The sequence below is a fragment of the Athene noctua genome, chromosome 20 (genome assembly GCF_965140245.1).
Source record: "Athene noctua chromosome 20, bAthNoc1.hap1.1, whole genome shotgun sequence".
Classification (NCBI taxonomy): Eukaryota; Metazoa; Chordata; class Aves; order Strigiformes; family Strigidae; genus Athene; species Athene noctua.
Genome location: NC_134056.1, coordinates 5,459,749 through 5,473,448, shown reverse-complemented (window position 1 = coordinate 5,473,448; position 13,700 = coordinate 5,459,749). Strand labels below are relative to the sequence as shown.

The 13,700-nt window shown below is 45.8% G+C and overlaps 1 protein-coding gene across 6 annotated transcripts in view; it reads right to left on the bottom strand.

Annotated features, from left to right (window-relative positions):
* The window catches only part of RAPGEF1 (Rap guanine nucleotide exchange factor 1), an 88,155-nt gene extending 77,032 nt beyond the window's left edge, over positions 1 to 11,123 (bottom strand). For 3 of the 6 annotated variants that reach the window (XM_074924108.1, XM_074924109.1, XM_074924110.1), the window contains exon 1: positions 10,898 to 11,122. In XM_074924108.1, the coding sequence (XP_074780209.1) occupies positions 10,898 to 10,922 (25 nt within the window). In that variant the 5' untranslated portion in view covers positions 10,923 to 11,122. Of the gene's footprint in view, positions 1 to 9,073; positions 10,415 to 10,897 lie in introns of those variants that run through there. The other 3 variants (XM_074924104.1, XM_074924105.1, XM_074924106.1) reach the window with 2 other exon arrangements.
* Between the last annotated feature and the right edge of the window lie 2,577 nt (positions 11,124 to 13,700).

Below are 13,700 nucleotides of genomic sequence, written 5' to 3'. Positions count from 1 at the left end.
AGACAGTAATGAGAACCAAATTCTCTCTTTGTATGGTTTTTAAGGAATTGCTTGCCCTGCCATTTTTATCTGGATACTTTTAACTTTTAACAGCAACCCACCCTTCACTGCCCTCCATTGGCTCCTCTGAGCTGTCCCCACAAGACAGATATACTTGCTTTTTTCCAAAGGGTTTTGTTTTTCCTTGGCATTCCCCATTCCAGGCCAACCAGCTCACAATTCAAGTAGCCTTTGTTCTAGCAGCAAAGGAAAACATTTTTTTTTAATCAGTGTTTTTACCTTTCAGCCAATGATTTGGCATCAGGCTGATGGAATTCAATACCTTGCCCTCCCTGGACTGATCAGCACAAGAGAAAGCAAAGAAATTCAACTTTAAAAAGTCTAGTGCCTGTTTCATCTTTGGAAACTAACAGCAAATTAGATAAAAACGTTGCCAGCTCACAGACCCACCACCACTATCAGGGTTAACATTAAGTAAGCTCTTGTAGGCATCCTTTTTGTGGTACGTTGGGTTCTCACAGCAGTGACTTGCATGTGAGATGGGATTTTTTCAGAGGCAAGGGGTCTTCTCATAGCCCTGGCTTCCCTTCCAGAGAGTCACACAGTCTGGGGGTGAACACCATGGCCAAACAGCACGTTTGCTTTAACGCTGCGAGAAACAGGAGTGTCAAAGCAAGGGTGGCTGTGAAGAAATGCCTTCCCTGGCTCTGCCTCAACCAAAGATCCAGCAAGCCATTTGCTAAATCAATGTGTTCAGCTTCACACAACTATAGTATCAAACATTATCTAAAAATCTCTTTTAACAGCTTCCCAGTAGGACAGAAATCTGCCCAAGGCTGGGATTCATCTCCCCCAAACTTGGCTGGGTAAGTGCTAGGTGTTGGGGTCTATGCTAGTCATAGTCACCACAGGTTTTTCCTATAGTCTCTGGTGAAAGATGGGCATTTCCAAACCAATATAACCAGTATTAAATCCTTTTGACAACTGCTGGAATCCACGAGGGACTAGAAATTATCAGAACAAAACCAATACATAAATAAAAAATATTTTAGACTTTGTTTACACAAAATTGTATCTATTTCAGTACAGCCGCAATTGAGCCAGCTTCACAAAATTTACTAATTCTGAGCAAGGATATTCTCAAATCACCATAAATCTCTCTTATGAATTTACCTTACCTTCATAAATTTAGAGGCAAAAGCTTAAATGACACAATCAGTGTTTAACTAATGCAAGTGTGCTGGTGCAAGAAGTTCAGTGGAGAATGAAGTCTGTAGGCAATAAAGAATTCGTATTTCTTCATTCATACATCTTGCCTATACATGAAGGTTGAATCCATTAATCCAGCTGAGGTTAAACTAGAGTAGCTCACTGCATAATCTCATATTTTTTCAAAATACAGTCAGATATATCCCATGCCTGTGAATTTTACAGTGCAAGATAAACTATGAGACCAGTTTAGACTGACAAAATGCCTATGCCACTGAATGAGCATAAGATAATAACCTTAGTTAAATCATCAAACAGCAAACTATATCATCAAGGTCTTATTAAAAAAAAAAAAAAAAAGTCTTTCTCTATGAGCAGCAAAGCTAGTGAAACTCTATCTATTCTTCTTCCAACAGAAGAAACTTTGCTTCCCATATCTCCCTTGGGACCCCTCTGAACAAGAAGCACCATGTGTGTTAGTGACTCTGAAGTGACATGTGTACCAGGTGACACCGAATGGCCAAAGGCAGGGTGGGACAGCTCCATTTTCCCTTTTGCCATAACGAAGGCACTATTTGTGGTCTCTTTGTTTTACCCAGTCTTCTTCTGAAAACGTGCAGAAATTCTAATAACTTTATAATATCAATTCATCTGAAAAGTTTGACTGAAATTGGCCAATAGGTCCAAGGGTTCTAACAGAGGATGAGCCTTCACTATTTCCTTATGAAAATATACTACAAATTAAGTAAGGGAGGTACAGACGTAAGAAGCAAGCTTACCTCAGAGAAGATGCGCCAAGTTATGCTACAAGACTCAGTGGTTCTTTAAAGGGATACTGTACACCTGAATATCGCAAAATTGCCCATATTTGAGAGAGCCTGTAAACCATGCACTTTAAATACCATTTTAATATTCTTTAGAACATTTTAATAGGATGGTTCTACAACTTTCCAAAGTGTCTCTCCCGTAAACTACAACAGAATAGACTGACAGAGCAGGAGACAGAAGTGCCACTGTTTCCAGTGACAAAGAGCAAACAGTTACTCACAGAAAAACTAAGCTGGAAACAGAGAAACTCCCCACCTCAGTTTCAGTCAGTTATGGTCTCCTAGGTATTGCTCATAAAGAAACAAATTTTTTTTTTAAAAAAAAAGTCATGTGACTTTCAGATGCATAATGGTTTTGGGTACTGCAAATTTCCCCCATATAGTAGCCCTGGAGAAGCAATTCCAAGCAGTAAAAGAGTAAACTCAACCCCTGCACCACTCTTACCATGCTCCACCAAAAATCTGGCATCAGATTTAACATATGATTTCATGAGGCCTTTGCACAGATATTTATACAGACAAAGCACCTCCTGAACAAGCCAGGGCTCTACATTTTCTTTAAGTCCCTGTAAATTCATAGGTGAGCTCTAACTAAACCTGTTGGTAGACCTCCCTAGTTCCTCAAACTTATTCTTTTATATAACTCTGTTTAAAGCTGCTTCTAATTAGAAAAGCAGAAAACATACACTTAAAAAAAATGGGATGGAAAAAAATCTATCCTAACAGGGGCATTTAATTTCTTTGTAGATGACAGTTGCAGCACACATCACGTCCAACAATGAAATGCAACGTTGCACTGTTAAGCAAAAAGTGGATGGGAACCATCCGCGCTTTATCTTCTCATACTCAAACTGACGAACTTAATACAGATAGAGTGTAAAATAAAAGGATAATATATCACCCAAGGAAAACAGTGTTTTAAACAGTATTGTCCCGATGACTGAAGCCCACTGTCGGATGGATTCACTGAGCACTGCTCTCTAGCATTGGTTGGAATGTACTATACAACTAGAACTAAAATATTGATTTCCTGGGTGCCCTTTATTACATGATATTTGGTTCGTAAAGGAAACTTTCTAAATATGGAATGAATACCTGGGGCTATTTTACCACCTTTTGGGCAGTATGGACAGGACAGATTGGTAGACCAAGAAGCACAATAAAACCACCAGGAGGTAGGGGATAAAACAATGCATGCCATACATTGCAAACACGCTCCTTTTGCTCCCATTTTAATTATCAAAGAGTAGCTGCAAACTACAGCTTAACTGATACTGAACTACACGTTCAGACTCTTGGTAAAATTCTATCAAGGTTTAATCAACCAACCAAACTGCAGCATCTGCTTACCGCAACTTTACCCAGCTATGGGTAACTATTCTTTGATTTTAACCTCTACTGATTTTTTCCTTTCTTTCCAGAAGCCTAAAAAGAAAATTCTTGACTATTTTCTTCCCAAACCCAAGATTGGTATACATGTGATGGGTGAAATTAAAGATCTTATTTAGACTATAAGTGGGACTGGTTTGGTGAATATGTTAAGTACGCAACAAAAGGCATCCCCCCCACATGAAGCCTTTGGAGAGAAAGAATGAGAGCATGAGAGTACAAGCAAGCTTTAGCCTTTCTCCCTCATCATAATAATGAATTAATATTTCCTTAGAGACACCGACGGCCACACCAAGATGTTAACTTGAATCACAAAATGCACAGTATTTTCATGACACCAGAAAAGCTCTACACAAAGCAGCCGAGACCATCACCCAGGTAAAGTAAGAGAATGCAAAACCTGAATTTGCTTAATTCAAAAAGCCTCAGCCCCATAATTAAGAAATCTCCTCCCTGGGTGCCACCCGTGCTCAAACAACCCTCTCAATAAAAGGAGAGCCAAAAAAATGAAAGAAAGGTGAAACCAAATTGCTAAGCCTTGGCTAGAATCTCCACACAGCTCTTGTCAAATCTTAAATCTTTTAGATTACTTTCCTAAATATGATAAAATAGAGAGCAAGTGTAGGAGAATTGATTCCCCTAAACACTGCCAATATCCCATCTCCCACAACACTAAGTGATGCTCTGATACAGACCATCTTTTTCTTTTATTTGTTTCTATTCACCTCTTCCTTGCTCTCAACATGAAAATATTATCTTACAAACTCCAGAGGGGGTGAGCTATGGCAGCAACTAAAACAGCACACAGATTTAACGTCAAGAGACTTTCAAAGGTGAAGTGCTTTAACTGAACTATGCAACGCAAATAAAAGGAGACCAATAATCTGATCCATCAACTATCTCAGGTTGCTTCACAGAATATGTGGAGACATAATTTCTCTCTCACACAGATTAAATTGTTTGCTCTCTCAGTATCAATGTCACGCACCATAAGAAGAGATCGGAAATGTATTTTTAAGAGTGGATGCTATGGGTCAGGTAGTACAGCTGTAAATTTGTCAGGCTGCAGTAACGTGAATAGCAGAACTGCAGAACATTCCTTTGGCAGCACGTCCCAACCTGCAGGATTCCTGCAGCTTTTCCGGATTGCTGAAATTCATCTTCTGTCTCTTTGCCTTGGAACAGACGCCCATGAAAGCCGCCAGGAGCCTCCTCCTTGCCGACTTTCCCTTTCTGTCATCCTGTCCTTTCCTATCTGCTCTACTTGTACGTAACTTAGCCCCCCAATTCCTCCCTCTTCTAACATCCGTGAGTTGGGCATCCTCTCACTTCTTTTCTGATCTTTCCAATCATTCCGTAACATCTCCATTTGTATGTCCCTTTTTCTTTTCCTGGTCACCTTTTCATACACCTTGGGGTTCTGAGGCTGCAAATTCAAACTTGCAAAGGTGAATAAATCTAGTTTTTCTCCAACCACTTCTCCTTTTTCCCCTAATCTCTACTAAAGCACTGAGAATGACACACTGTTCTCCATCCCCATCCCCTCATCCCATTACATTCTGCAGTATTTCCCAGCCGTACACCATGAAAGCCAAGCTTTGGTTATTTAGACAAAACTGACAAATAACAAAGCTAATAATCTTGCAATAGCTAGGTGATTTTAATACTCCTTCCATGACAATGGCTGAATCCTATAGTTTGCTAACATTAATGAAGAAAAAAAGACAGATGTAACACCAAAGCAGAATTTCCCAAATATTCAGGTACCGATAGCACAATAAATTTTCAATTGTTTTCAGAGAGAAAAGCCTACTCTGTCACAAATTTGAGAAGCTGAAGGATGGCTCTCCATACACAGGTTTTTCTTCAGATAATGTAAAGTCTCCACAGGAAGAATACAGACTGGAAGGATTCACCTCATTGCTAAGCAACAATAAACAGAGGTCAACAGCTCTGTAACTCCAGATCTCTAGTTTCAGCAGAAGACTATTGGGATGATTTGCCTTGGAAAATGGAACAAGTTATATCCCCTACATGTATCTAAACTATGCAAAATGATGGGTGTGGTGAGGAGTACCAGAGAGGAAGGCAGCTATTAAATCACCTTACCTGTAGCTCTGACATGTAATTTGTTGTTTTTAATATACTACATAGTTTCTGGAGTTTTATCTGGCACAAACACAGGAGATGCTCTCTATCATCTTACCTTTGCTGGAGTACAAGTATCTTCCAAATCTGATGCTACGGTAACAAACAATTCCAGTTATCACCTCTAAGTAGCCCAATGGAGAATTGCCTAGACATCTCCTGCAACATACATCCTGACTGACTGCTTGAATTAAATCTGGTTAGCCATCAAACGCCTCTGCCAAGGAAAGGTGCAACATCTCTCTAGTTTCTATAAAATAAAGTCTAGAAAGTTAACACTTCATGTTCCTCCACTTGCAGTTAAGATGCTGTAAGCTTCTGAATTGAATGCTCTCCTTCCAAAGGATCAACAGTAAGTCAACAGAAAAGCTCATTTTGCGAATGCTACCAACAGGCTTTCAACTTTGGAATAAATAAGGCGTTAATGTATATTTTTTTAAAAAGACTAGCACCTTTGCATCAGAGTCTATCTGTACTTACAGAGTTATCAGATATCAGCTGAGGTATCAACCACAATTCAGAATCTCCAAAAAGATAGACAAAACCCCAAGGAAACCTGAAAAAGCAGTTACAGATTGACTCATTCCCTAGAAACAAATACCTAAGCTTCTTCCACTCATGCAATACATCACAATGAGTAAAGCCATGCTGACAGCCTACAGGTCCCTTACAAATAGGAAACGTTCTCTGCAAGTGAAGCAACAGACCTGGATGAGGGATGTTTGTGTTAGGATCTTGACTGACAGTGAACTCGCACTCATCTCTCTGCTTGCCAGGAGTTAGCAAGAGCCAGTTAGAGTTACCACCACATAAAAATCACACCAATAGATATATTTAGTCATTGCGGTTCAAGGAAAACGATTGCTTGCACTGAAAATAAATTTAGCAATTGTTTCCAGTTTCTGCTTTTTCACTGACTAAGGCACAACCCAGCTGCTTCACATTCCAGTAGACTTCAGCTGTCTTTTTTCTCCACTCCTTGTCCACTTCCTTCTTAGAACTACTAAGACCATCTCAATCTTGCAGCAGTTATCCCGCAGGCTACATTTCTGAACACTCCAAGCTATGCAACAGAACACCTGTCAAGCCTACAACGATTTATAAAAAAAGGCAAAATTCTCTTTAGTGTTTGCTACAAAGCAGCACAAATAGTCACCATCTTGTGCATGTATTTTGCCTCAACACAAAACTAGACTGAATTGTTGATGCTTTTTAAACAAGTTACAGTAAAACACGCATGTGATGTCACTGTCTGAGCAGCATATAGTAGGAAACACAGTAGGTGCTAAAAGCCCAAGTAAGAAAGAATTGGAACCAAATTGCCTTTAGGGTTGTGAAGTGAGTCTTTGGAAGAGTTTAGTTTCCAGATTCCAGGGCAAGACATTTCACAAGAGAATTTTTACTTCATTTGAAAACTACCAGTAGAGCAGCACGTAGACTCATCCTTAAAGCCCTCACTTATACTGAAGAACGTGGTACAGTGGTGAATGCATAACTGAATCGAGAAGAGTTCTGCAAGTAACTCACCTAAGCATAGCTCAGACAAAAAGAAACTGCACAAAACTGTACAGGTGTAAAGAATATGCAGGAAAACTTCCATTGGATAATCCAGAAGATGCTGACAGTTCAAAATATATCCTCCTCAAAAAGAAGATCCCCAGGAAACTTCACATTAATACAAAAACATTCACAGATGCACAATTCAGAATCACATAAACTGGCACAGAGGAATCTGGACAAACATTAAATTCCTATAAAGATGAGAATAATCTGGCCTCCTGAATGGTTTCTTCTATTTTGCTATTTTCCTTAAGAGCAGAGTTCTCCTGGGATTACCCCTAGAGGTTTATACCACCAATACTAAAGGATGAAACTTCAGAGGTGAATTTGGTTATCAGGCAAATGCTCATGAGTAAAAGGTGAAGACAACAGCATTTTCAGTCTGCTGGGAATAACTACATCCAGTTGAGTCCTGAGCAGAACGGAGATAACTGACTGCACTGCAGGTAGCTAACACTTGGAACAGTTATCTCAAACAACCTTCAGCAGACAGCTATTGAAAAAGCAAGCTCACAAGGAATGAGAAAAACCCTGCAAGAAATTACAAGATTAAGATTGAAAACATCAAGTCAAAAAAAAAAAACCACTTCAAAGTATGGCACCCATATGTTGTTTGGTTTTAATAAAGGGCATTCTTGAATGGACCTGCTTCATGGAAGAGCTTTTGTTTCAGACCTTATTCTCCCTGAATGATGCAGAATAGTTCAATTCCCTGGAGCACATAATCCATCAGGTAAATAAATACAGGAATTCATGTATTGCCATGGTAACAGGAAACCCAAGCAGAATCTGCGACCTTGTCTACTCTTTCTTGGCATCCCTATTTTGGATTTTAGATCAAAACTATCAGACTAAGTAAGGTGAGGCAAATGTTTTCTGAAAGTAAAGATGCAAAGTCACAGTTCTAGAGTAAAAAACCCAATGTTTGATGCCATTCCTTCTCTTCAAGTCAATGAGGGTTCTGCTTTGAAAAATTATTTGCAAGGCTACCTGGCTGGAGCCTAGCAAGACAGGAGGTCTTATACTAGTGAAAACAAAATATGCCATCTTATTCTACATTACCAGATGGCTCCCCTTCACTCCAAAGCAGTGCTCTGAATTGCACTACAGTGACCCTTCTGTTGATGAAACAGCAGCAGTGAGAGGCTCCGGAGGGAGCCTTGTCCACGCCTCCTTGGTGGACAGGATGGTAGCTGTTATCTCTAATCATTTATGATTGTTTTTTATTAAATGCCAACAAGGTGTTTCATTTAAGGACCCAGGGAGCAGATGTATCTAAGATCTCTAGGGATCTAACCCTGTAAGGCAACACTTTTTTTCCCAGCAGCTTGACTGGATGGACATGAGTCAAACCAAAGCCCGAGCCCATTCCGAAGTTTGTCAAGATGGCTTGTAAATAAAATAGGCTGTTGCCTGATAACAACATCATCGGTTTTGCATGTATTTCCATTCCCATAAGAAAAAAAAATAAATTCAAATGTACACAAACATGCAGACCTTAGACCTCATGGCATTTGCTTTATGAGTCTGTATCCTTTGTTCTGCTACTGTATACATTATGGCAAATATTACTCCAGAATTACTGCGGTATTACAGACCGTGTTTATGCGGTGACGCTATTAACTGAACTGTTTGTATCAATCAGAAGTTCAAACACTCAGAAGTGGTGATCAAGACTGTACTGCACTGAAACAGCTGGTTTCCAGCCCTCTTTCCCTCCCCCTTCCCTCCAGTGTATATTTGGCCTGGATTTCTTTTTTTTTTTAAATACCCTTCTTAAAGAAATGAAAGTACAAGCAGTTGAAAGAGGACAGTTTCCCAGATCAACAGTTTCTCTTGTTCAGCAAATCATCACTATGATACACACGCACGAGATAGAATGTCTCTGCATCAAGGCTTCACCCACTGCCTCTTCAAAACTGTACGTTTACAGCACTGACCTGGGGATGGATCCCGCATGATGTCTTGAGTTCTTCAATGGGAGTTCAGTGTGTTGCAAGGTCGGGTCTCTAGGTTGCGCAGCGTATGATTTTTGTATGGTATTTTTGGCCTTTCTGTTCTATTGTTTATGGAACCACACTGCGTTTGTGTGTGTCTACAGAGTCATCTTCCCGCGTTTGAACTCTTCCCGCTGCTTCGCTGGTGTGGAGTTATATTTACTATTCTCACAGGGTTATTTACTGCACGCGAATAAACAAAACGTGATCACTTATTTATACAACCGTAATTACTGTCTACAGCGCTATCAGCATTTACTAAAATCCCAAGCCAAATTCACCTCTAGCATAAACAAGTGGCAATTATTTCAGAGCTGGCCCCAGGTCTATATATGCTGCTAACACCTTCCTTACTCAGTTACCCGCTTCCCGGACAAACAGTTGCAGCAATATACCAGTAAGCATTGAAAAGACACAGCCAGAATCCCAAAGCGAAGTGTTATATTGCGATACTATGTAAGGGATCGTGCATCAGATTAACCTATGGTATTTCTGGAGTAACATTTGTCCCATGATGTGATGCACACTTGTTAGACAGTAACTTAGCGCCGAGAGCTGGAAACATGCCTACATACTGCACTTAAAAGCCGGCTGCCAAGCAGCCAGTCTGCTTATCCCTGGAGGCTGCTCCAGAACCCGTACCACAGGAGAACATATTCACATACAGTGAAGCGCAGAAGCCAGAACAAACCAGGATCGAATGATCAAAACCAGAAAGCACGGCTACCAGCTTTACATCTTTGAAACAGGAATCTTCCCTAAATCGGTGGCTGCTGTCCTGGAAAGCCTGAACGCAGTACTTCACACAGCCAGACTCAGACTGCTACCCTACGTTCCCCTGTAGGAAGCTGCCTAGCTATTCCTTACAATGAAAAATACAAACCAGCATTGATTTTTCTCTGCTAATTAAATGCAACATAATTAAACTAAATAACTTCACTGCTTGATTTGCAAAACACTAATTGAATCTTTAAACATACTGCTCCCGCTACACAGAAAAACATCTAAAGTGACAACTGAGAACCAGACACGACTCCAGAAGCACAGAGGGACAATATGATCCGTGCTTGAGCGTTTCCTTGTGAGGGCTGAAGCGATCTCGGCAGCCTCCCCCCCGGCTCTGGCTCTAGGTGAGCACCCCGGGCTGAGGGGAGAGCTTTGTAAGAGAGGAAAAAACGAGCAAGTTCCCTCTGACATTTGCCCACGGACTCATCTTTTCTGATCTTGCACAAACACCAGAAGAGGAAAGTTGGAGAAGTTGCAATTAATCATCGCGTGTAGGCCCCAAAGCGTTGCAGCGCCCCGGCTTTGCTGATGCTCTGCTACATGGAGAGGACGGCAGGGGTGCGGGAAAATAAAACAAAATAATTTTTTTTTTAAAAAAAAGGATACGGGGGAGAGGGGAAAGGAAAAAGCAAAGAAGATAAAAAGCCCGAGCCAAAAGGCGCCCGGGCAGCCCAGGAGCAGCCCCTGGCAGCGCGGCGGCGGGGACGCCGGGCAGAGCATCCCCCGCCGCCCCGGGCCCAACCCCGGCCCCGGCCTTGACAGGAGCCTCCCGCCAGCCCGCGGCGCCGAAACCCGCGGGGCGCAGGGGGGGCCCTGCCCGCCTTCCCCCCGCCCCGCCGGGCCGCGCCAGGCCCACGGCCGGCACCTCCGGCACCTCCGGCGGGCCGCGGCGGCGGCGGGGCGGCGCCGAGGGGAGGGCGGCGAGCGCGGCCGGCCCGGCGGGCTCCCCCCGGGCCTCCCGCGGCGCCCGGCCCCGCTCACCTGCTTTCTCGATCTTGCCGGACATGTCGGAGCCGGGCTCGGCGCTGAGGCCCTGCCGCGCAGGTAGCCGGCGGAGCGGCCGCGGCGCGGGGCTGCCACAGCCGCCGCCGCCTCCCGCCTGCTACCGGCCGCGATCCGGGAGAGGCGCTGCGCGGCGGCGGCGGCCTTGTGGAGCTCCGGCGGCGGCGGCGGCGCAGGCAGCGCCCGCCCCCCGCCCGCTCCGCCGGGCCGTGAGGGGAAGAGGCGGCCCGGGGGCTCCCGCCGCACACGCGCCGCCCCGGGCCGCAGCGCCGCCTGCCGGCCGCGCCGGGGAACCGCCGCCACGGCCGCCGGGCGGGGCGGGCAGGGCCGCGGGCAGCGCCCCGCGCTCCTCCCCGCGCTCCTCCGGCCGTGCCGGCGGCTCTGGCACCGGGCGGCGGCGGCGCCTCGGCGGGGGCCGTGTCAGCGCCCGGCGGCGCTTCAGGGGCGGTGGCACCGGGGACAGGCCGTGCTCTCGGCAGTGCCAGCCCCCCCGCCGCCCCGGAGCGCTGGCGGGGCCGCGGCGGGTCCTGGCAGCCACCGGCAGCGCCCTCAGGGAAACCCTCGGCCCTGGCGCCGGAGCGCGGCGGGACGCGGAGCCGGGGCTCGGGAGGCCGCGGAGCCCCGGGCACCGCGGCGGGGACGCTCAGCACCAGCGCGCTGCTGTGGGCCCAGCTCCGCTCCCCGGGCCTCTGCCGAGGGGATGCGGGAGGCCCGGAGGAAAGGGCCGTCTCCAGGGGCAGGCCTGGGCCTCTTGGGCGGTTTCCCCCCAAATGCGATCCCTGGGACGCGGGTTTGGGGAGAGCGGGGACCCGCTGTCCTGCGCTGCCCAGGGCACGACCCGCTCATGGCCCTTCAGAGGCTCCTCGGGTCTCACGGGCGCGCTGCCTTGTTCTGAGTTTGCTACTGCAGCAGAATCTTCGAGGAGTCAGCAGCAAAATTACAATTAACCGAAGGGGAATGAGGGTGGGATTCGTGCAAACCCCGATGTGGTTTTTTTTACTCAGACCGGACACAGGTGCTGCTGCTGCAGAGCATCCTCACAGCACCCCACAGAATCACACAGAATCATCTGGGTTGGAAAAGCCCTTGAAGCTCCTCCAGTCCAACCATTAATCTCACACTGACCATTCCCAACTCCCCCAGATCCCTCAGCGCTGGCTCAGCCCGACTCTTCAGCCCCTCCAGGGATGGGGACTCCCCCCCTGCCCTGGGCAGCCCATTCCAACGCCCAACAGCCCCTTCTGCACAGAAATCCTTCCTCAGAGCCAGCCTGACCCTGCCCTGGGCAGCTTGAGGCCATTCCCTCGGGGCCTGGCGCTGGCTCCTTGGCTTCAGAGACTCATCCCCCCTCTCTGCCCCCTCCTGGCAGGGAGTTGCAGAGGGCCAGGAGGTCTCCCCTCAGGCTCCTCTTCTCCAGACTGAACCCCCCCAGTTCCCCCAGCCGCTCCCCAGCAGACATACAGACACCCCATGCTACTACGATTGAGAGTCCAGTCCCACAACCCCACATCCAGCAGCCTCGGCTAATGTGAGTCCGGGGTCGCCCAGCAGCGCTGCTGGAAGCCCTGCGCTCCAGCTCCCGGCTGCCCTACACCCAAAGCTCGGGCTTTGCCACCCTGGCCTACGTGCTTGTTTTAATTTGGGCCCGGGAAGCGGTGACTGATCTGTTCCCTGGAGAGAAGTGGGTTCCCTCTAGTGGGAAGCGACAGCAGAGCTGGTGGGGATGGCCCTAGGCAGCAATAAAAGGATTATGGTCCTATTTGAAAATTAACTCATTTCTACGACTTAATTAGGGACAAATGTCACAGCTGTACCTTGACTTGCAGGTAGTGCCCTGTGCTACAGGCCAATAAATCTCTGAGGCCTGATGAGCTGTCAGAGGCTGTTTACTTCCCCCTCTATCAAATAAATCATTCACGAGGCTGCTATTTTTGTAAGCTTTACGCACAACTTTTAAAGTGAATTCATCAGCTTGTTTAAACATCTCACACACCTGGGGCTGTGCACAAGCTAGTGGAGGAAATCTCTAAGAGGGAGAGTATACATTTTTCTCTTCTCTTTTTTTTTTTTTTTTTTTTTTGGGGGGGGGAAAGGTTTGTGGAGAGTTCCTCAGTGCGTTTGCTTCATAAATCTAAACCAAAAAGATTTTGGGACAGATTCTTGTCTCGCTTACACAGGTGTGGAAGGTGGCTGTCTGGTAGCCACACTGAGCTGTGCTGACTCACGTGTATTAGTGAGTGATAGTAAGTAGGAGCCGTAACGGGTGATGCTAATGCGAGCAGACCCGACTGTGAGTACACACAGGAAGCAGACAGATGAAGTAAGAAGCTGCTATTCTTACACCCTCCGTTTTCAGACTTGGACAAGGAAGAACGAGTGTGTGTGCAATAATGTGCAAAATGAACAGAACAGCTACTAAACTGGAAGGTCTTTTCATAGTCTCTGATATAAAAAGCCCCGTTCCGCCCGTGATGTATTGCCTTTGGGGGATGCTGGAGTTTCTCTTGTGCTTTCTGCATTAAGATGTAACTCACAACACCGGAAAAACCTGATGCTTCTAAATATCCCATTGAGTCGACAGGGGAAAACGCCCCAGAGCTGAATGTGTTAGTGTGAATGTGTTCTTATGGACAGAGCTGGGGCCAGAGGAGCTGTGAAGAGAGATGCTGCTTTTCGTCCTATTAGAGCAGCATGAGATCCTGCGGGAATGTTTCTTGCTGCAAGCTGGGGAGAGAGGAAAGGGGATGATGGTAGCTGGCTACCTTCAAGAGGGAGCAATTCC